At 39.9% G+C, this 24,317-nt stretch overlaps 1 protein-coding gene across 18 annotated transcripts in view; it reads right to left on the bottom strand.

The window, feature by feature from the left end:
- Positions 1 to 443: 443 nt before the first annotated feature.
- Positions 444 to 24,317, bottom strand: part of LOC408430 (voltage-dependent L-type calcium channel subunit beta-2) — an 83,820-nt gene continuing 59,946 nt past the window's right edge. For 6 of the 18 annotated variants that reach the window (XM_026444580.1, XM_026444578.1, XM_026444585.1 and 3 more), the window contains 11 exons: positions 18,927 to 19,043; positions 17,629 to 17,748; positions 17,209 to 17,419; positions 15,992 to 16,080; positions 14,807 to 14,812; positions 14,583 to 14,719; positions 14,355 to 14,520; positions 13,899 to 14,268; positions 12,908 to 12,946; positions 8,789 to 9,055; positions 444 to 7,433 (listed from right to left, as the gene is read on the bottom strand). In XM_026444580.1, the coding sequence (XP_026300365.1) occupies positions 8,868 to 9,055; positions 12,908 to 12,946; positions 13,899 to 14,268; positions 14,355 to 14,520; positions 14,583 to 14,719; positions 14,807 to 14,812; positions 15,992 to 16,080; positions 17,209 to 17,419; positions 17,629 to 17,748; positions 18,927 to 19,043 (1,443 nt within the window). In that variant the 3' untranslated portion in view covers positions 444 to 7,433; positions 8,789 to 8,867. Of the gene's footprint in view, positions 7,434 to 8,788; positions 9,056 to 10,558; positions 10,889 to 11,947; positions 12,010 to 12,907; positions 12,947 to 13,898; positions 14,269 to 14,354; positions 14,521 to 14,582; positions 14,720 to 14,806; positions 14,813 to 15,991; positions 16,081 to 17,208; positions 17,420 to 17,628; positions 17,749 to 18,926; positions 19,044 to 22,418; positions 22,999 to 24,317 lie in introns of those variants that run through there. The other 12 variants (XM_026444584.1, XM_026444586.1, XM_026444593.1 and 9 more) reach the window with 11 other exon arrangements.

The following is a 24,317-nucleotide window of genomic DNA, read 5'->3' as shown; positions in this document are numbered from 1 at the left end:
GAACAAATCCAAGTGTCGAAGAAAAGTATGTAGTAAGTAATTTAAAAAAAGAAAAAAAAGAATTATATAGAATTACATCCTATTTAGGAATAATGAATAAACTAATTAATTGTTATTTGTATAGAGCATAAAAAAATCAAATTCATTCGTCATTCGAAATGAATAACGTCAAATTGTAGTATAGAAAAACGAATATAAAAGTTTTTTCAATGAATAAACCTATTGAAAGAGAAGAGAAAAAATGACAAAGGAAAATAGAAAAAAAAATTGATAAAGAAAAGGAATTGATATTTGAAGAGGAAGGAGAAGAATGATAGAAAAAGAGGAGAAGAGACTGATTAAATTTTTGAATCATCCACGTATTAACGAAGATCAGTAAGTAAAATTTCAATCTAATTCACTTATCTGATCTTGTTTAAAAAAACGAAATGAAACTACGTTGCTTCGTGTGATGATAAAAATTTTATTTACAAATGCGACAAATGTAGGAATTTTGGTTTACCAGTGACGTATCGGAGAGAAACGAACGTGTAACGGGGGTTGGTCGATTATCGATCGCTATATATTTTCAGGATAATCCTTAACAGTAACTCCTTTGTGAAATCTCAATTTCTTCCTCTAGTAATCTTGAACGCGCGCATTCTCTTCTCCCTCTCCGTGTCGCCCTCTCCGTGAGATCACTGATAGAGGAGAGAATCACTGAGATGTAACAATAATAAACTTTACATTAAATACGATTAGAATCTAGCTATTTTTTTTTCTTTTTTTCTTTTCAGGACTATGCGGAGTGTTACAATAATAGAAATATTCATTTTTCCGAGGAGAAAGGATTCTTCTTGCGCGATACTTTCTGGAAAAAATTTGGACAAGGGGAGGAGGGGGACCGTGTCGAGGGGAATTTCAGGAATGTAGGGACAAATAGGGAACGGGGGAGGGGAATATACTTTTTTTTTTTTTTCGTTTGAAGTTTTTCAAAGGATAACATCACAGCATTGACATATTAACATCGAAACGATCAAAGCATCGCGCCGCTTCGAGATTTCGTCGAAGATGAAATTAATTCCGATCCATCGATCGAATCGATCCCCGATTCTCTGTTCCCAAAATAATAATTTCGAATCTCCCTCGCGTCCCGGTCAAAATGGACGGAGAATTTGAACCGTCGACGAATTCTCGAAGGGCGCGCTGCCACGGCCGTAGCACTTTTTCATTTTTGCTATTTAGAACAATTTACAACATCTCCGATTAATTAATCGCCTCAATTCTCCATCTCCGAACAATCTCGCATTTTCGTGAACCTCGTAATCCTCTCTTCTCTCTTCGCATCATCTTGCATCATCCGTCTTCTCTCTTTCTCTCGTCAAAAATTTCGTTCACATACAAACGCATACAGGCATATACACACACTCTTTCATCTCTCTCATCTCATTCGTCACACTTACGATACGATTAGACGAATCGTTCGATTCGTTTGTAAATAGCGAAGCAAAATCAATTTATCCTTCTGAATAATAATACTCCCTTTACACTTTTTATTCGCACGCTGATTCCTCCGCGACAACAATGAAATAAAATTCTCTTCTCTCTCTCTCTCTCTTTCGATTTTCTTACATCTCTTTCCTTCCTTCGTTTGCTTGTCCACAATCGAAATCAATCGCGCCAGGGAATAATAGACAATATACACAGGGAAAAATCTTTGATCCAACGAACCAGCCGCAAAAGAAAATAAAGTGACTGAGGGCGTGGGTGCGTTACGTTTCCCATTTATTTATTTTTTTTCCTTTTTGGGGATACGTGTACACGCCACGTGGGATAGACACGCGTGAAAGCGTCGAAATTGAACACGTTAGAATTGATATACTTGCACGACAGGACAATCGTCGTCCTCGATGTGACGCCGGTTGATTCGAATCGACGATCGTATGCGAGACACCGTTTCTATTCATCGAATATTAATTGTAAAAAAAAAAAGAAATTCTCGACGAATATTTAGCTGCGTTTCTTTTTTTTTTTTAACAATATTTAGATCATATGCAATTTCTATTTGTCTCTAACAAGCTAATTCTAAAACGTTCTAAAACATGTGATCGACGGTAAGTCACCAAATCTCTTACGTTTCTTTTCTTTTTTTACTAACCATGTTTTTTTTTCTTTTAGGTTATGTCTACTCGAATAAATCAAAAGCAGTAGCAGCAGCCAAGAAGAAGCTGGAAAAAGAAGCCAATTTTATATCGCGTCGATTTTTTTCCTTTTTCTATTCGAGTATTTGCGTGTTTATCAAATTATATGCATAATCGAAGACGAAAATCACGATCATCGAGTCGAACCAACAATGGAGCGTCCATCGCGATCCTTAACATCCTTAATTTCTTCTCTCTTACTCCCTTCTCGTATTTTCTCACTAAACACACGAGATATATACTTTCGAAATCACGCAACCAACAATATTTCATTGCGAAAGCCTTAAGGCTCGTTTACAAGGACAGGCGTTTCGCGATATCTCTAAAAGCACGTCGAGGCACGGTCCGCATTCACGAAGAGGAAGATCTTTTACTTAAAAAAGAAGAAAAATCTTTTTGAAAGGAGAGAATAAATTTTAAGAGGAAAGTATAGATCGTTCTTCGTCAATGCTTCGCGATTCTCGCGGTTTTTTATTCTTCTATTATTTCTTCTTCTTCTTATTCTTCTTCTTCTTCGTCTTCTTCTTGGACCTTCCAACCATTCGTAATTGGGGGGGGGGGGGGGGGGGGTTGCATTCTTCGAGGAAGGCGTCGATCGATCGCACGAAAATTGTTCGCCGCGACGCCGGCAAAAAGCAGCCTGAATTTTTTATTTTTTTTTATTTTTTTTATTTTTTTTTATTTTTTTCAACAACACGTTCACGTGCACACGGTGCAAGCCAACGCAACAACACACTTCTAATTAATTTTTTAAAGATCAATTCGCGCCCTATTTTTTTTTCTTTTTCTTTTTCTTTTTTTTTTTTTTCTTTATACATCGAACGAATTGTACTTGCGCCCTTTCGACCCTCTACTACCCTTGAAGAAAGGCTCGCCCTCGCTTCCAGTCTTCCCTCTCTCGTCTCTCCGTCTTTCTTCGTTAGACAGCTTAAACATCGATAATTAAACACTCGTAGTAATGTTCTCGTTGAGTTTTTCAAGAGATATAATATTCGATTAGTGTTCCCGATTGGACTTTCAACGTTCCTGCGTGTCATCGCGTATTATTTTCCGGTGAATTTCCTTTTTTTTTTTTTGGTTTTTTCTTCTTTGCTCTGCGAATTTTTCTTTTTTTCGTCTATTTTTTTTCTTTTTAATACTTTTTTTTTTCTTTTAAGTTTTCTTTTAAGAGAAGATTTTTTTTTTCTTTTTCCTTTTTTTCTCTTCATCTCCTTACTAGAACAGAAGTAGTGTCGATTTTATATCGTATCGAACGAGTTTCTCGCGTGCGAGGTTTTTCTTTCTTTCTTTTTTTTTTCTTTTTTTTTTTCATTTTTTAATCCTAGATCGGAGAAACACTACAGAGACTTTTTATTTATTTATTTTTTTTTTCATTTTACGTAAATCCGAATTGCTGTCTGATCGAAAGCTATAAAGTTAGGATTACAATTTATTTAATTTTTTTTTTTTCCTCTCTCTCGTTTTGCCTCTTAATTTAACGCGCTAATGGACGTGTTGCAGATACGCTAGTATTCCAACGATATTATCGAAAAGAAAGATCGGACTGGAAGCCGATAATATTCCTAATTAAACCGAAAAAATCATTACGAACCGACGGATACTCGCGTCAGTAACTATTAGGGGATCGTTTTCTCGAAGAAATATCAAGGGTATCGTATGATTCGTGGATGTGGATCGTTTATGTACGTATATATATATATATATATTTATGACTCGTGTAAGACGTCGTATTTTTCGTATTTTCAGATCTGCGTGACGTGGGTTCTTTTTTTTTTAATAATCCGTTTGCCTATCGAGACTCTTAGAAAATATTATAAAAAATTTCCATTTCGCTATAGGCGTCGACTGGACACCGTTACACATCCTCTATCGATCGTTTTAACTTACGTCGGATGACGTCTAGAAAAAGTACAGTAGTATACAATAGGTATGATTTAAAAATCGGTTGGCCTAAGCGTCGCAACGCTATTCGTATTTATATAATCGCAGGAACAGATTTAATTCTTTTTATGTTAAAATAACGGAGCGGACGCGCGTTAATGACAAGTTTTTGATACGAACAGCATCGATTAGACGCGAGGAAACATAGTTCGAAAGAAACTCCACTAGCCACTATCCGGCATTCAAATTGCAAATCACTTTCGAACACAGTCTCGAGTAAAGGAAAAATAGCACGCGCTCGTTTTGTACTTCGAATGTATAGACTCTTTTATGCCGAAGTAGAAGCACGAGTATCCTCGAGAATAGACATCACCAGTGGTTTGCAAATATATATATTTTCATCTAGTATTTACAAACGCTGGCTTACAAAAACATTTTACTAGTCAGCGATTAATAAATTCGAGCAACCAATAATACTCGAATAAATTCCTCGCGAAACTCGAAAACGTGGAAAATCGGATCGTTCCATTATTCTATATCGATTCTTCGGCTTCTCTTCTTTATGAAAGATCTTGGACAAGAAAAATTAGAGCAAGAGCAATTATCCCAGCCAATAAAATAAAATTCGTTCAACGAATATCAAGCAAAGAATAAGAACATACTCATTTGGTGATGCCATTCAAATTTAATTAACAATATCGCGAATATATCTCTGTGATGATCTCTTCAACTGTCGATACGATCATTCAACAGTGAATGAACGATATGTTTGATAAGAATTCGAATTCACTTTTCCATGAAACGCTAACAGATGGATGAAAGGAAGCGGAAGATGTAATGGAATCGCGACCCACGCTCGAGTTTCGAGGGAATCTTTCGCTTAACGAGCATGTAATGCGAAGATTTCGTTACCGATCGTTTTCTTCCCTCTTCTGATTCTCTTCTCAAAGGAAAAAAAAGAAACGTGCCAGCGATCGGTCGAGATACGAGTGCGGAAACGATCGTTGTGATCAAATTTGGCTAAAAATTTCACAAAGCAATGGTACACATTTCGTGCGTTGAAAGTATTCTTGAACGTAATCGTTCCTAAGGAAAGAAAACGCTTCGTATTCGCTAAGTTCTAATAATAATACATAAGTTCGTAGCTAAAATTTCCTAAATTATTATTCTTTTAGAAAAATTCATTACGTTATGTGTGTTTTATTTATTTATTTTTTTTTCAATTTTTATTTTTATTTTTTTTGTCTTTTTTGACGTTTAATTATATATCGGCCGTGCGCAAGGTTATTTTTGCAAAGAGAGCGGCGTGCTCGAGAACTCGTTCGTTCTACTTAAGAAACAACGTTGATGCGTGCCTCTAAAAAAAATCCAATATAACACGAACGATCGGAACACGATCGGTTTGCCACGATTGCACTCGGGTAAAAATCGGGCCTTCTTGCGCGATTAAACGATAATATTATCGGTGAGAAATTTACAAATCGATCAGAGTTAGAGTCGAAATTAATCGAGCTCCGACTTGAACGAACAGGAGGAAATTTCAACTTCAGGGAAAATTTTATAAATTTCAAGTCATTCAACATCGACGTAAAATTATAAAATTTTTTTTAATAAAATATCGCAACCTATAACTCGTAACTTGTCAATTCGCTATTATATTATCCTGCACGAGGGCGCTAGTGCAATTTGATTGTGTTTCTATGTGTACACGCGTGTATGAGTGAGTGATGTGTATGAAGTGTGTATGTGTATATATATATATATATATGTATCGAATCAATCATATCATAAATATTTTTCGTATTTTTAGTTGCAGCAAGTTCGTAGTGCATAGTTCAAAAGCGTCCACGCTTGATCACGAGGAGCGGAAGTGAATCTTAGATCCGTAAAAATAATGATGAAATCCGACAAATATTTTCCAACCATCATCATCAGTTTACGACACTGTCACATTCACGGAAAAGATCGGAAACGGAAAGGACTCATCTTTTTAAAGGCTTCTTATACAATATTTACACGATATCTATTGATTCTATGGTAATATATAGTATCATCATTTCTCTCGCCTCACTTTTTCATCTCTTTCACTCTAATTTCTTTCATTTTCTCTTTCACTCGTTTCTTCTTTCTTTTCATTCTCTCACTCGTTAATCTCGATCGGAATTCTTTTTGTCGAGCGACGAACGTGGAAGTGTTCATACTGCGTACATACGTATACAATATATATATATATATATATAATTTTTTTTTTATATATATATCATTATTTTTATATATGTATACTATATACACAAAATGTGTTTCTCCGTGTTTCTGTGTATCGTATGTCCTATATATATATATATATATGTACGTCTGTATGTGTACGTGTAACATGTGTATACCTGTATTCATTTCACCAAATAGACTCTAATAAAACGTATAAACACGTCAACCTAGCGCGGCGATCATCAACGCGCCATCGAAAATCGAAAACTTTCAATCGTGTGTGTGTACGATAATTGATTATCTCTGATTCCCAACCCATCGCCACGCATCTTTTATTCGATTCTTTTCTTTTTTTTTCTCTATTTCTCTTTGTTTATTTCTCTCATCACGCGAAATCGTGAAATTTTTTTTCGAATCTCGCGACGAACGCGCCACGAAATTTCTATATATAATAAATCTCTATATATATAATAATAAGAATTTAATCATGCGATCGATCCTAAGGTAATCGGCTAGAATGATTCTCGATCTTTATATTTTTTTTTTTTTTATCCTCCCTCAACCATTTCTCAACCTAAATCGAAGCAAACTATCGCTTTGTTCCGTCGGCCGAATCGAAATAATTCTACGCGAAAAATTTCTCTTTTCGTTCCTCTTTTCCATTTTCTTCTCCCTTTCTTTTTTTTTCTCTCTCTTTTCCGATTTTCTCGTTAATCGTCCGAACGATCGTCTATTTATCTAATTTCGAGCTAATTAAGATCTCGTGGCGTTTCTTTTTTTTTTTTTTTTTTCTTTTAACAAAGACCCGATGCCGATTCACGAGCATTTCTCCTATTATAAATCATCGATCTTAAAAAATCTTATGATTCTCGTGGGGGTGGGTATAGGGGCCCAGGAGGAGTCAGCGCAAAAAATTAAGGCCCCAGGGCTCTTTTTTCCTCTCATTCTTTCTTTTTTTTTCCCTCACACTCGCATGTAATATATAATCTTAATACCTCTCTTATCGCTCTCTGATTCTGTAATAATAATTTTCTTTGGTTTGTTCTCTGTGTACATACTCATCTCGTTGAGCTGGCTCCGCGAATGGGGGATTTATCCTGTGCGTACCTTCATCGACAAGGAAGGACATTCGATTATCAACCCGCCCATCGTTTTACGGAATTCCTGTTGGAAAAAATTTTCTCGTGAAAGTTTTCGTTGGCGTCATCCACCATCACCATTCTCTCTCTTCCTCTCTCTCTCTCTCTCTCTCTCTCTCTCTCTCTTTCTCTCTCTTTCACGCAACAATTCAACTCACAACTTTGCATAAACTGATCTAGAAAGAAAATTCTGTAAAACGAGGGGGAACGGAATAAAGCCACTTTTACTCGATACAACGATCTCTTTCTAGAACAAGATGTATCTACGGTGTGTCTACGAGTATATAATATACGAGTATAGAAACGATATACAATTACGAAATCAATCAAGGCTTTTCTTTTTTTAATCGAGATAAGAAAATAGAATCTACATGTGTGTGTATATATGTGTATATGTGTGTATATGTGTATGTGTCTGCCACTATAGACACGTTACGACTTTGTTGTTACGATTATTACGCCATGTAATCTTGCATATCACTGGAACTAAAAAAAAAAAAAAAAAAAAAGGAAATCACGCTAATTCACGTTAATCATTGGTTTCAGAGAGAAAGCTCCGTGTATAAATCGCAACAATGGAAAGAAAAAAAAAGATAGATCCGGTGGAAAACAAAGTGGGGGAAGAAGCGTGCACGCGTATCTCTCTAATTGTCTCAACAATCCAACAAAATAGGAACGAAAGCAAGAACTTGAATCGATACTTGAAACGGAACTTCTTCTACTTCTCAACTTTCTCCTACTACGATACAAAGTAAACAAAGTAAAAAGTAAGATATCTCTAGGGTAGCGTACACGCTTAATACTCGGTTAACGAATGGCGTTCAACGATGCAGTGTATCTATCTATTGTACGTACATAATAATAATAATAATAAGAACTATTCTCGAGATCCGATATTATCGGAGAGAAACGAACGAAATAACAAAATAATTGATTATAATAATAATAATAATAATAATAATAAAGAGGAAATATTCTCTATCTTGATAAAGAAAAAAAAAAGAAGAAAAAAAAAGTACATACGTGCAACAAACGCACGCCGAATCGACAAATCGTGAACGAAAGGGCGATAATTAAAATTATCTATTACATAAAATCGTGGGATTTAAATTACCAACCAAGAAGGAAGGGGAAAGTTCTAACTTCTACCGTAATTGTAATAATAGCGATTCGAACAAAATGAACCATCTGAAACGGGTAGCGACAGGAAAGAAACCCCACTAACAGACCAGAGCGGCAAATATTATTATTATTGTTATTATTTTTCTTTTTTTTTTTTCTTTTTTTTTTTTTTTTTTTGCTCGGTTTCTTCGCTACGGTAGCACGGTAAAAAGCACGTTTTCTTTTTTTTTTTTTTTTTTCGCACGTTCAGTAGCGTACCAGGTGGCGACCCCCACTAAAGAGCAGTGGTGCGCAGGTGGGGACAGCGCTGTAGCGACAGGCCCCGGGGCCCCAGCTCCTAAATGGCGTTCAATGCGCGCGGGTCTTGCTGCTGGCGACGCCTAGATGCGCTCCCGTAATCGACGCCACTGACGTACGATTCCTCCTCGTTGCCGTAGTCGTGTTCACCACGATCGCCCCGATCACGATCCATCCTCTCCAGCCTCGACTTCCGGCTCCCCTCGCTCACGTGTCCACCGCTGTGTCCTGCATATTATTTCGTTGTTTCATCAATATTCGAACATTTCTCGTGTGGAGATTGTTCAGCTCGAGGTGTAGGAGCTTGAATTTTTGTAACCTTTCACGATCCCTCTTTTTAATCCGGATTTTTCTCAAATTCATTCGTTAGAGAGGGATTTATTCGTAGAGTTACAGAAATTAAGCAACCCTTGTTGTCAATACTATTTTTGGCTTGGAACGTTTTTTGAATTTCGTTATTGTAAAAATTGGATTGAATTTTTCAAGTATTGACGTACAGGGTTTAATCGAGTGGATAAAATTCGAAAGGATGAATTTTTCTTTCGCTTCGAAATATCGAATATTTTCACAAGATGAATATGGAAGAATAATCCTTTCGAATTTTCGAAATCAAGCTCGACGGAAGAAATAAAGCAACACACGTGTCGAGCTCGATATCGATCAAATGTCAGTCAAAAGCTAGATTACACACGCAGAGAAAGAAACCAGTGTTATTTTAAAATTAAGCTAATTGTCACAGTACTTTGTTACAAGTTAATCCATCTATGCTTCGTATTTAGGTACACTGATAACGATACATGCAAGCTAGCTATGCAAAAAAGAGGGATAAATGGGATAAAAAAAAGAAAAACGAGAGGGGCAAAAAAAGACACGGTTTGCAAAGACTCCGACGTTCAAACGGATTATCATTGCGCTGGAGCGCGAGCATCGACAATGTGGCATCGAGTTAAAAACCTCGATTTGCAAGTTCTCCTTCGCAGACTTGCTTGCGGACTGGAAAAAAAAAAAATGCTCTTTTAAGGTAAAATTTCAATGCATTGAGTTAAGAGGGAGACTGAAAAAAAAAATGAAAAAAAAAAAAAAAGAAAAAAGAATAGAATAGAAAGGGAGAGCATAAAAAGAAGCCAATGATCAAAAAAGAAGATCCATCCATGATTCGCTCAGATATTCCTCTTCGAAGTAATCACGAAGTGTTTGTAACGTCTATCCAAAAATCCTCTGCATATAATCCTCTCGATTCCCATAAATCTCGTTAATGCTTTCTCGTTAGACTATTCTATGTGTCAACCCTATTCTATGTGAGAGGGGTTTTTGGTGAGAAGGGGATTTTTCTTGCGAGACAACCAAAAAAACAAAAGGGTCGAAAATAAAAACGAACAAACAGAACAGAACAGAACTGAAAGGGCGGAGGGGGAAGAAAAAAAAAGAAAGAAAGAAAGTTTCTCTAGTTAAAATTAGAATTTGCAACGACAACGTAAGGAATCATCAATTCAAACAACAAGAAATTGTCTCAACAGAGAGAATGGTGTCGAAATACGAGAAAAATAAAATAAAATAAAATAAAATAAAAAAAAAGTGAGGAACATTCGAGGTGAGAATGAAATGTAACGAAATGTAACCAATATGGATTAATATCGAAAATCAAATCCTTCTCTTTGGACAAGAGAGAGAGACAGGGTGTGGGAATCCGGGTATCAAAAAACCCGGGTCTCAAACCCTGCCTGTACTTACTACGCGGCCTCATTTAAGGAGGTTTCCCTATAAACACAGTCTCTAATTCTCTCAAACATCGTCATCCTAATCCCCTTTCTATCGAGAATCGGGGAGGGAGGGGGGATGGACGACAGACTGTTCACAATTGGTCGGCCGATCATATCGCCGTAAAAATCTCATCCTTGATGAGGAGGAAGTGTGGAAGAGCGTCGGTCGTTCTTAGGCCCGACCGTCGTCGTGGGCGCGAGCCTACGTTCTTTTAGCTCGACTCTTTGGGCCTGTTCTCGTCACCGTAGGACAACTGGCCCTGTTTTCGGATGACTCCCGTGGCAGCCACCGCCTCCACGGCTTTTACACGTAAACAAAGAGAACATCGGAGTCAGAGCTGATTGCCTGATCGTACTTTCGCTGATATTGTTTTTTTTTTTTTTCTTTTTCCTTTTTCTTTCGTTCCTTTTTTTTTTTTTCTTTATTTTTTGTCTATTTATTTTTCTTTTCGTTTTGTTACAATTTTAATCCTCTAATTCTGCCCGGGAATGATGATGCTTTTTTTTTTTTCACGTGGAATATTTCTCTTTTCGTGTATCGTTGTCGAGGTTTGGTCGAGGAGTTGTTGAGATTCGTCGAGAACGGGGAAGAGAATTGTTTTTTCGTTTGATGAACGAAACGAAAGAAAAAAAGAGAGAAAAGTATGCGGAGTGGTGCGATTTTTTTACGTGATGTGTTAGTTCTTGCGTAGCATGAACACACGCGTGGATTTAACGTGATCGACCCTTCGACTGAAATTCAAAAGCGAAGATTTTGAATTCTCTTATCCGTAATTATCTTTTTTTTTTAATTGACAACTCTTCGTTTCTTAATGTATTTATAACGTGAATGTTCACGGTTCAAATTCAAAATCTCTAGAAATACGCTACACGATAAGATCTGTTCGAAACAAATATTGGAGAATTTTTTACCACTCCAGATGAGGAGAATACGAAGATACACGATTCCGTGGAACGTGCTAACTTCATTCACGAAACTGTCAAGAAGATTTAAGTCGTTTCCCCTCTTCGCGAGCCCTTTATCCGCGACAAGGATAAACTCGACATCGTGAACGCTCGTTCACGCGACGTATCTCTTAATGAATATTAATGATCGAACAGATGTCACGGGTAAATCCACTCGTGTCGGGATAGTAGACAGAGCGCAGCGTGCACGAGGTAAGCTGCACAACTAGAATATAATAAACGATCGTGGAAATGAGGGTGAACGTGGCGAGAGAGAGAGAGAGAGAGAGAAAGAGTGAGAGTGAGAGTGAGATCGTCTTAGAAGGGATGATTGTATCTTGGTGATGGAGCGCATAAGGAAAGAGAATGAAGAATGAAGAAAAGAAAACAAGATGAAAACATGATTGAAACTAACGAGAACGAACGCGCCATTGTCTTGCAGTGGTTGGTACAAGTTTCCCGATCCATATATCGTCGCTGAAAAGAAATTCAATGTAAAAGGTGTCTTGTGTGGGAAACGTATTTTCTTTCATCGTGTGTATACATATATATATCTTTCATTTTCCTTCTTCGGTTTCGTTCAAAGACTGCTAGTTTCTTCTCCTTGTCTGTCTGTCAAATCATGCTGAGTATGGAAATATCGTTATTCAAACCAGCGTTGTGTTCATCGAACGTGTTGATCAACGTTTTCTCTTCGGAAAGATCTTGGATTCTTTCTTCGCTTCGAACAACGCTGATTTAAAATAGAAGAAAGAGAAGAGAAAGATAGAGAGAGAGAGAGAGAGAGAAAAAAAAGAGATAGAGAGCAGGGTATTTACAACGAGAACGAGAGACATAATTTCTCGCGCGTCATTCAAACGCTGTAGCGTGCACAGTAAGAGAGTAGAAGAAATACGTGCAGCGTATCACATCGAAAGTATCGTAATAATTTACAAGGCTTCGAGTACAGGTTGCGTCCAGCGACTAGCAGTCTTTCCAATAAGAATAATTTCTACATTCTAACACGAATCCATGCAAACGACTACGTGCAGCTAATGATACAAGTTACACTACAGACGTGTTTCATTACTAGCTTCGAATGTCGCCAGTGCGTTTCGATTCTCAAGGATCGAAGGATCGTCGAGAAACGTAGAGAAAACGGGAAGGACGCGTGTTTTGTTCGCGTTTGTTTTTTTTTCTTTTTCTTTTTCAAAAGATTCCTATACGGAGTATTAATAATTTTACCTCGATTTTTCTATCTTTCTACTTTTTCTTAAACGAGTACAGGCTGCGCGACAATTGAAAAGACAAGAAATAAAAAAAGAGAAAAAAAAAGAAGAAGAAGAAGAAGGAACGCGGGTGTACAATGTTGCGCTCGAGGAAAAGGTTGGGTTACCTCTTGGCTCGTGGCCGTAGTAACTCTCACGATGGGCACCTGAAGAGGCAAGAAGAAAGTGTCGAGTGTTAGTTGACGGAATTGGGGCTCGTTAGAGTTTCAAGTGAGCTAGAAACCTCGACCTAGCCATTCAGGGCTGAAGGGTTAGGACGGTATCGAGGCGAGAAGGATCGAAAGTGGACGAGAATAATGAGATGATGATGTGTCGCGATTATCGATAATTTCGTATCGTTGAATCGCACGATATGATGATACGTGGTGTATAGGACGTGATGCGAACGTCTGGATTTATTTCTTTTCGTCAATTGGTGTGTCGATGGAGGTCGATGCAATGTATATATATGTAATATATATCTTCCTTTGGAAAAATGAAATAATCCAATTATCGAGATGTGCGAATCGATTTTTAAATACAAATACTCTACAACCTGATGATCGATCGAACGTGTCAACCCTAACCAGACCATTCTCCGCGATAATGAAACTCACGTAGAATATTTGTACTTGGAAACATTCGGCTACGAACTCGGGGGTGACGAACTCGAGCGATTTTTCTTCAACTTAGTCCATCATCTTCGATCGAAGAATGAGAATCGAGAAGCGATGTTCGAAATTCGACAAGACTAGAATTTCACTTTATTTATCATAGCAATTGTACGAAAACTGGCAATACAACAGCCTCAGTAGAAGTCTCTAAAGTCTCAAATCTTCTCCATTCTCCTTTCATTCCACTGTCCTTAGCTTTACTGTTCAGCATCGATCGATGAGGATAATTACAGGCTCTCTGCTCCAATCCCAAAAATAAAAATTTGACCGATAATAAATTAACAAATACGATAAAGAGTACAATAAAAATCGAGATGATGATGGGGTCTTGGAGCGAGAAAATAAGAAGGTAAGTCGCCGGTTCGTCACCCCAAGATCACGAGATCCCCGACGATAATGTATACGACCATAATCGAGCAGAATCGCGTCGAGATGAACGTGATACCTGATGTGACGCGGGGTGTGAGCACGTCGACCGGTGCATCCGGTGCAGGAATGGGACGTGGCACGGCAGGGATCACTTGGGGATGCGTGGCCCTCCAATACGCTTCCAGGTACTCTGCCACGTGCTCGCAAGCCTCCTCCAGCTGATTCTCGTCCAGGATCACGTCGAACATCTCGGGCGGGCATTGGGCGAGCTTCTCGGCGGCCACCATCTGCACGTTCAGGTGTCTGATCTGCGACTTGCCTCGCGACTTGATCAACCTCTGGAGCACTTTGGGCGAGGAGATCTTCAGGTAGACGATCGTCGGCGCCAGACTAGTCTTGGCCAATTGAGACGGGTGATTGATCGTGTCGCAGTCCAACACTACCAACTGGATTATTATTTTAAGAGTCTGATTATTTTTTTCTTTTCAGGGAGAGAGAGAGAGAGAGATCGAAGAGGTTGAAAAAAAGGTACCTGAAGGGTTCTGGCGAGCTCGAAGATCCTCTCGATCTCGGCTTGAACCTCGGCCAAACAACTGCTCCTGCTGGTGGATCGTTCCATGATGGCTCGTTTCGTTGGATTGTTGAGTAACGATCTTTTTGCCAATGAAATGTCCGCCATTACCCTGGTGATAATTATCCTGAAAATGCGTCGAAACGTTAGAAACGATTTTGCTTTTAGGGTGGAGAGATGCATACGTACCTGCCTCGGAACCTATGCTTCAAGTAGTCGAACAACGCCTTCTGCATCATGTCCGTGACCTGGTAACCCTTCAACGATGGGCCGACCAACACGACAGGCCTCATGGATGGTACGACGTCGTAAGGTGTGGTCGTTTCCTGAAATCGTGACGGGGGAATGAGCGCAGACCGATCAAGAGGAGGTCCTGCACGCCAGGATCAGCCCCAAGATAGTCTCTCACTTACGTAGGACTTCGTGAGCACGGAATGCAACATTGAAAACATTGAAAACAGTTAATGGCCATGTCGACACGAGACATACGACCTATCCTCCTGCACGGCCAAAGACCTTTCCTCTTCTATCTGTATCCATTATCATCATTATCATCGTCATCATGAGTTACCGTCATCCAAAGGCACTTTGGCCAAGCAGTGCGTTCGATAAACTACCGATCATACCTAAGCTATCAACGATCTCCTACGTACTAAAATAATCGTAATCTAAAGAAGCTAATTCTATCTACATTCTCTTGATTGGCGAACCATTTTCAACGAAAATATACGCTGCGTTTTCTCTCGTTACGAATCTCATCATTGATCATCGTCGTCTTATCAATAATAAAAAAAAAAAAAAAATGGTCCGCTATGATTGATATTACACTCGATATTATCCGATCGATGCTAGAAATCTCTACTCACGTCGACGAATACACTTGACGTACGAATAGAAGAGGAACATTTATTGTGTTCAACAAGGAGCAGCCAGCTGATAAATGGAATCGTGAATGGAAGTTTATTCCTTTCGGTTACTGTATCTATAATATCGTGGAAACTGATCGTGGAAATTATTAGATAAACTTCTTCCGCCGAGAGTTATAACACGCGAGAAGTCTCTGAATGCTCGATGATGTTACGACGTCTCTCTCCTTTCTTACTTTCCTCTTCTTCTTCCTCGTTCGACGAATATCACAACGGATGCACAAAGAGAGAGAGAGAGAGAGAGACAAAGAGAGATAGATAGATAGATAGAGAGGTTTCGCAGTATCATACACACAGTCGCATACTCACAGAAATAAATCTGCTAGTCCTCGCGTGGTCCACGATATTTTCTAGCACCGACAGATAAATTTAGACACGTAAGCCTCGTCCACGTCATCGAGTTTTATCACATCGCACCACGACGAATCTTTGCCAAATCGACGAAAAATTTCGATCGGTATTCGTCCAATTATTTAGACTTTGCCAGTCTGCCTATCGAACTAAGCGAAGGACGAGGAACGTTGGACGAGACTTGAGATCGTATGAGATACGACTCATCGTATACAGAAGCGATCACGATGTATGTGTGTACACGTAAAAAAAAAAAAAAAAAAAAAAGAAGAAAGGAATCGTCAGGAGATACGGCGATTCTCGACTGTCGAAATCGTTTACCGGCTTCTTGAAGAAGTTCTTCCTTTTCTCCTTGGCCGGTGGTGTGGTCAACGTTGCCTTACCGCCCCGCACGCTGTCGCTGTCGTCACCTGTCGAGAAAAAAAAGAATCGCTCGAATTAATCGTGAAAATTGATATCACCCTTGGTCATTATATATATATATATATTCGTGCATCGTTAAGTGTCCCTCTTTCTCTCAAGGAAAATTGTTATGTTATGCGTTATGTGAGAAGCGAAGATCGAAATTGCGTACTAAGAACCTAAGGATAATTCTAATTAATTCGAATACGTGTGCTCTCGATTGGATATATGCTCGGAGAGATCGTGGAAAGCGACTATAATAATGAGAGTTCATTTACAGCGGAGAATAACTAATGCACGTATGGCGGAGAGTACGGTACACTCTCGTGTAGAGCGTTGTGATTGCCGTTGGGTTGGATCGATTTTCATTCGAATTCTGATTGAATTGAATTGTGAGATGGAGCGAACATTGCCTACTAATGTCAAGCGTGTGATCGTTGATGCGTGGGTCATTGACGAACGAATTATTTTTGTGCCGATCCATTTTTTTCTTATAAAATGTTTTCCTCGATAAATTTCCAGAAAAGAAGAAAGGCAGGGATTCAACTTGGCATCTTTATCCTCTAAATGGATCCGAGAATCGAACAAAAAAGTTTTCAATGACCAACGCAACGCGAGCCAAAACTTCCTATAATCTAATTCGCAAAACTCGATCATTTCTAGCCGAGGATTCACCTCGATAACTAAAAAAAAAAAAGGGAAAAACGAGCAAAGAAGAATGGTGAAAGGTAAGAAAGAAGCTCGCGACAGAGATGCGTGTGGAAAGAAACGAAAACTAATAGAGTGTATTTGTATTTGTTCAGATACTTAGGGCCAACTCTTTCGGGAAGTTTTTTTTTTTTTTTAATATTCGTATCTTTCTTTCCCCGTCATTTCTTTTCTTTTTCTTTCTCTTTCTTTTTTTTATTCTCGGTCTCTCTTATGTTTTTCACTTTTTCTCTTTTCCCTTTCCTCTCACTGTCTTTTCTTTTCTTTTTTTTTTCTGTCGTTTTGCATATTTTTGCACGACCGAGGATCTCTCCCTCTTCGTCGCCTGTTTTCACCGTCGGTTTTCATCGATCGGTCGAAGAGAATTGCCGTACAGGTACACCGGCGGTTTTCGAGGGGCGGAAAGAAAGAAGGACGTGCTAGGATACCTGGTGTAGGTGGTGTGGAACCACGTGAGGGCATACCACTCTCGCCAAGGTTCCCTGAAGACCCTCCACGCGCCGAATAGAGACCCTTTGTACCACGTGCAGCGCTCGCCTGCTGCCTCAGGGCCTCCAACTTCACCGGGGATGGGATGAAACCGACGTCCGAGTTCTCTTTCACCAGCCTGCCTATCCACCAGTTGTTGTCGTACTTCTCCTGTACAAAGTTTCGTATTAGATTCTTATTTTATTATCTTTCCTCGCTCGTTTAGATTTTTATCATTAATCTACAACCTACTTTTTTAATTGAGAATTTTTTAATTTCTGCAGAGATTTGGAGTATTTCGCTAACAAGAATTTTTATTATATTCCTTACAGAAGATTGGGACGAAGTTTGCATCGAGGAAAGAAGACAGGAAAACGTACCTTGATGTGCAGGAAGTCGCGAACCTCGAAGCTGACGGCCGAGCCGTGGACCGGCGAATCATCGTCGACGGATCCGTCATAGCTCACATTGGTCCGCACCGCAAACGCTACCGGTTTCGTCTGAACAATTTACAAAAATTATACCATTAATTATTGAAAGCGTACGATTTTATTTTTTATTCTTTTCAGATTGGAAGGAAGGAACGGACGATCGAAGGGACGGACGGTCTGTGTAAAAAAAATTATTCTTCGAGGAGTATATAGACGGAGTGTGTATAGTTTAAAAGGCGAGAAAGATAGTTTTATCGCTGGCATTATCGATTCTTTTTTTATTGGGTCACGTCGCATAATCCATTATACCGTGACGATACTCGGTTGCAACTGCAATTTAAGCGTAAATGCCGATCAGATCATGGATGATCGGTACATTGTCAACGTACCACGTGACGAGCTGACGAAGAATAAAAAAGCGCAATAAACCGATAGGGTTGTCGCGATGCGCCTCGAAGGTCGTGGCTCGAGTTAATCGATATTCGTTTATTGCTCGAAGGTGATTCGACCGATACCGTTTCGATGGCGTATTCTTTTCATAATTCAATCCGTACCGCTCCAAATACTCATTCTTGTTTCCTCGAAAATTAACACCGAGACAAACACGCCGAAGAGTGAGAATAATAGGATCGATAATTTAATAATTTATCTCTAGAGAATTGGAAACGTTGGAAAATCTGGGTTGCTTGGGAATACGATCGAAATCGAAAATTCGATAATCTCGGTTCGAAATGTCATAAATCAACAGCCTAACCGAAGAGTTCGTCGACACAGAGGAGACTATTGGCCAATCGTGCGCGTAACACGGAGCCAAGAAAGAGGAGAACGATGCCACGGAAGCTTCGAAACAACGGTTCTAACGCGATCTATTATGAAAGGGAGGGAAGGATTATAATTAGAGGGCAATAATATCACGGATGGCGGTATAACGCATCCATTGTCGAAAAACAAAGGATCACGCGTTAATTCGATTTCGTCCCCGGCGATGAAATCTCATTAGTCTGGCGCGCTTGTTCATTGACACGCTTCTCATTCGTCGCGGGCGGAGAGAAGGAACACAAGGAGCATAGACGGTGGAAAGTTGTTCGATCGATACGAAACGATTTACGAAAGGCTTGTGGAAAAACAAACTCGGGGAGGAGGTGGAGAGAGAGAGAAGAAAGGAGAAAGTGAGGGATAGAGACAGAAAGAGAGAGAGAGAGAGAGAGTGGTGTGAAACTAGAACATGCGAAAGATCAATGACTTACCCTGGCTTTTTCAAGTTGATTGAGGGCCTGCCTTTCCTTCTCACGACGCAAGCTCTCTTTCTCCTCGTCCAGCGAGAGATCCGAGCTCGGCTGTGAGTAGTTCGAGTCTGCCGAGCCCTGAAAATACAAAACAAACTCGTTTAAAATTGCGCCTCCAAGCATTGTTGCGTTTATCCGGATCGTTATCGAGTCGAATCGTTTCAGCTCGATCGATACGTAATCCCTTTTCGATTTCTCTTCTAATGACACGGTTTTTATCTTTTCTTCTTGGAAGTCGTATAACACTCGTCAATTCTCTCCCCTCGTCCAATTTTATCTTATCGACATTATTTATGAAAATTAGAGTTGAACGAGACGAATTCTTGGACGAATAATATTTTCCACGTGTATAATCAACGATTATACAACGATTCACGAAATTAAAATGGAAATTGGAAATAATTTCGCAAGCGAGACTTTCAAAGTGGCGAATTTCGTTTCTTTTGTTACTCGACTTGTCCCGTCCAAACGTTGGCGAGTACGATTCTCGTGAGATTTTCTTTTTTTTTTTTTCATCAAGCTCGTGTTCCGAGAATTGCAAGGAGCCGTGATATTTTGCCCACCGCGGAAACCTTGGAGAAGTTCTCAAGGGTTTTGAGTGTCGGGGACCATTAGCTTAAAAAGAGAAGTTTCGCCCGTTCCGAAGCGAACTGTCCTCCCTCTGAAGAGGCTACCTCTTTGCAAACATCTTAACGCGCTAGTTTGCAACGGTTTGTCGGCTCGAAATCGAAGTTGCATAAGCAGGAGAAATCGTTTTCCCTGCAAATAATAAATATACGAATTTTGAACGGGCTCGTTTTTGAATTCAATCGGTTTGATTACTTCGATCTCCGTTCCAATTTCCCTTAAATTCGCGATTTGGAAAAAAATTTATCTTCCCTGAGATAAATAAAGCGAACAAGCGACGGATTGTATTCGATTCATTAAAGAATCTTTTCTTTATTTCGTCACTGAAAATGGATTAAATGGACGTAGGATGCGACGATGATCAAGTTATATACAAGTTTGAAATCGTCGTATCCTCGATTCTTACATCCACTTTCGAAATATTACCGCGCCGTCGAAGACGAGACGGGCCTGCCAAGAAATCTCCACTCCTAAGAAGAGAGATCCGTCAACGGATTCGGAACAGATTCTTCAGATTCTCTCGATTTCCCATCATTTCCATTTCGCCTGTATAGCCTCCCCGTTTTCGAATCTCAATGCAGCGTATCTCCAAGATTAGCCGTGGCGAAATTTACGACACCGTTTATAATTCACCGTTGAGTGAAATTTCTCGAATAATCGTCGCGACGATTGGGCGAACGGCGAGAATTATCGACGACAAAAATTAGGATTCTATCTATACTATACGATACTACGCCGCATAATTCGTTGCGTCACCGCGCGAAACGTCCTGGCAAACGTTTACGTACGGTTAATCGCAGCCACGGTTGGCGACAATGCGTGGGGCCTCGTAAAAAAAAAAGGATGCTCGCACGGTCAATTAATTCACCGTACGAGGAATTAATTGGATCGATGGCATCCCGATGGAAGGACGTGTCGATGGAGTTTCGAGTTCGCAGCGACGAGAAAGTAGAAAACGAGATACGTTGAAATTCTCTCTTCGTCCGGCGAATAGAGAGAGAAAGAGAGAGAGAGAGAGAGAGAGAGACGCAATTTCTAACAGTTTTATCGATCCCGAGTTACCGCGACATTGATGTATTGATCCACTTTTCAAAGTCAAAGCTTTTACCTGTAATTAGATACTTAATTAAATGCAAAGGATCCTCGGATGTGTGTGCGTGTGTCGCGCCACTTGGACGGCCAGAATTTGCATTTCGATGGTGTTGCATTAGTCTGGTGTTGTACAAAGAGATGTATACGAAACGATTCGTTTGCTACTTGTCCACTTTACTACTTTCCTCCACCCTTAAAAATGAATTTTCTTTTTTTTCCTTTCTCTTTCTGTCGGGACGATGAATTCATTCGTTCGGGGCTTGTAACCATGCCAACGGCCTTTACTTAATCGTCTCTCTCTTCCTTTCTCTCCCTCTCTCTTTCTCTCTCTCTCTTTCTACCTGTTTCCCGTGCGTGACTGTATAAACTCGTCTATGCGTGCCACCACGACCTTCTTCGACCCTCTTGGGGATCACGGGGACGGGAATTCTTTCGAACAATCGTATTGCGAATTTTTAGACGAGGACTTTTGTATGATTGGATAACACAGGGAGAAGGAATATATAGGATATTAAATCGGGAAATTTTTCTACCCTAGTACGTTAAACGTATTGAAAAATGAAATAATGGTGACATAGTGGTTCGTTCGTCGAAAAAATAATAATAATAAAATCGAAGGGAAACGAAAGATCGAGTCGAGTGAATTCTCGTTCTTATTATTAATACAGAATTGATAACAAAGAATATAAAAAAGAATTGATAATAGACCGATAACATGGACGAGCGAGAAAAGAGTGGAAGAGTGGAATTATTTTAGCGATGAGTGAGTAGAAGAAAGGAAGTGAGAATAGATAAATGATGAAGTTCGCCGGAAGAGTGACACGTAAACGGAGTGAAAAAAAAAAAAAAAATAAAAATCCGGACACGGGTAAAAGTGTAAAAAAGATAGATGTCTGTGAATAGGAGGACGTGGAGGAGCAATGGAGCATACGTGGGAACGGTCGGTTTCACGCTCAAAATGTAAACCGGATCGATTTAGATTGCAACGTAAAGGATCCGAGGCTGTGCAACGATGGCACGGCTGGCCGCTTTTATTTTCACGCCAGGCTGATTAATGTAAAACTTGTGCGACGCATCGCACGCAGCGGAAAACCCTTTATAAAACGGAGAAAATTGATGAAGACGCCTGGTAGGCGCCACATGGTTCATCCCTTGCAACTAATTTACTTTGTCGATTAAGGAGGCCGATTCATTGACACCCTTTATCTGAAATCTGCCCCCCCCTTCCCTCTCCCGTTTAACAACCATTATCCTCTTATAACCTTATCTGTATTTGCGTCACATGTAATGTAATAAAAAAAAGCAACAACAACTAAAGTAAAATAGAACTAAAAAAAAAGATCGGTCTTCTTCGAGGAAATATAAAGAGAAGATGATCAAATTATCACGAGAATAATATAACATTCGTCCAATCTTCAAGTTAAGTTCGACAGAATTCATTTGAATTTCTTCTAATTGCTTCAAAATTAATACAAACGGAAATAAATTTCCAAAGAAGCACCAATGTTAATGGATTTCCAAATATCCTTCCCGAAAAAAATATCAAGAAGATGTATAAATTCTGCAAAGCAATCTTCTGCTAAAATTAACAAAAAAAAAATATTGGAACGATTTTCCACGAGCGTTCACATTAAATTATCGATCGAAAATGAATCTCTAAAGATCTCTAAAGGATCCTTCCTGAGCACGACACAAAAGATATTATCGAGAACACATTTCCCCCTGGTGGTGTACCTGCGTGAATAGCTTGTTGTAGCCGGAATTGTGTTGATTGTATCCGATCATCGCCGGAAGGCAGGGCCGTTCGTCGCCGGGGCCGTTGTTCGAGTGGCTTTCACCCACTTCCGGGCCCTTGGACTCCGCAAGTATTATGGCCCAGTATTTCGTTTCTCCCCGCGGTGAACTCGCTTAGCGTTGACTCTCCGCTAAACTCTCGCTCTGTTCTACCCACGCACGCTACCGCATTGCGTCTTTCTCTCCTCCACGCTGTCGGTTCTCACTGGAGAAACTGAACGTCTGACTGAAGCAACGCACCTTCAGGTCGGAAAGAAGTTAGGCGCGGCGCCGCTACGCCATGCTGGCCGGCGCGAGTTGTCACTCGGCGACTTCCCTCAGGCGTTCTTCCACGACTTTTTCCGCTTCCGTTTGCAAGCCATCCAAACGCCACACGTTCTACTCACGGCACACGTCGGGTCGGTTCATCGCGCCTCGGCCACCTGGTGCCTCGACTTTCGCGTGCATCGCGGGTTCCTGCGCGAGGCGAGCTCACTCTTGCACGACACCCTCCTCGTGTACACCCTCGAGCACGCTGCTGCTGGCAACAGGATCGTTCGGTGAGAGGGGAGAGCGAGGCTTGGAAATGGGACGAACGCAGGCAAACGCGGGTTTCAGATCGAGGACTTCGAGATTCTGCGCTCGATGAACAACGAATCGAATCACTAAATTTCTTTTTTCACTATTCGAATCGCTCGTTGATATTTTAAAATATTGGAAAAATCTCGTTTCTCAAATCTTTTCATCATCGATCCATGAGTATTCCTTCTATATATATTCTTTCTTCAATTCGTTATTCAAATTCCAACGAAACTCTCATTCTCCGCTACTCGAACGAAAATCAAGATCAAGAAGAGTTGTAAGAGAGATCTTTTTTCAAAACAATCGCCTTCAATTCTAACTTTGTCTACCTCTCTAGCACCGATCCATCCGACGACTGGATCGTCCAATACAGATTTACACCGCTTTTCTCGGTGCCAGACTGGCGGTCGTTTCGCCGCTGTCACGAAATATGCTGATATAATTGCTCTCGAGGATCTTAACGAGAAAGGGTGAGCGACGTCTTGGTCCGTGCACGACTTCGACCTCGACTAACGACTGCCACCGCCATGTTAATTACATCGTAGCAATTAAAGTAACGACCAGGTGGATCTACGCCGTTGTCCCTGGACCTCCCTCCAGCATCCTCGATACGCTCGATTTGAGATCGGTCCCGGAGTCTGGTCACGTATAAAATATATATACGTCTATATACATCTGTATCTGTCTTCAGCCAAGCTTTTTATCTCGTGAAAAAAGAAAAAAATAATCGGTTTAAAACCGATTCGAAGGTATTTCCATCGAATATCGAAAGGAATTTTCAACGTCCATGAGGATTTATTACGAACAAGATTAAAGTATCGTTCGAAATGATGGTTATATAATTTTAAAGATGTTCAAAGTTCTGATTATGCGTCACCCCGAGGATCGACCCCGTAACACGGTTAATAGTCGAGGATCGAGAGATCAAGCTGGTAAGGCTTCGATTATACGTGTGGCCACGATCAGAGGATTGTTAAGAGGATTCCAGTTTTACGATGGAACACGCAAATTCTTCTCGTACAATAGTTCCAACGAAATCTCGAGATAGAAGAGAAAATAAAAATTGTATTAGAGGGAAAAAAAACTTAGCTCTTGGCGAAACAATAAAGAACTGATCATTGAGATTCTCTTGATCGCTTTGAGATGATTAATTAGACTCGTTATTATTATTGGATAATGTATAATATCTGAGTTAATTAAAAACGCGATTAATCTTTGCATCGAAAGAGAAGAAAGAGAAACAAAATTTCGTTTGGAATTATCGGAGGCGGGGGAGGA

Source organism: Apis mellifera, linkage group LG13 (assembly GCF_003254395.2).
Source record: "Apis mellifera strain DH4 linkage group LG13, Amel_HAv3.1, whole genome shotgun sequence".
Taxonomy (NCBI): Eukaryota; Metazoa; Arthropoda; class Insecta; order Hymenoptera; family Apidae; genus Apis; species Apis mellifera.
This window is presented reverse-complemented; position numbering and strand designations above follow the sequence as displayed.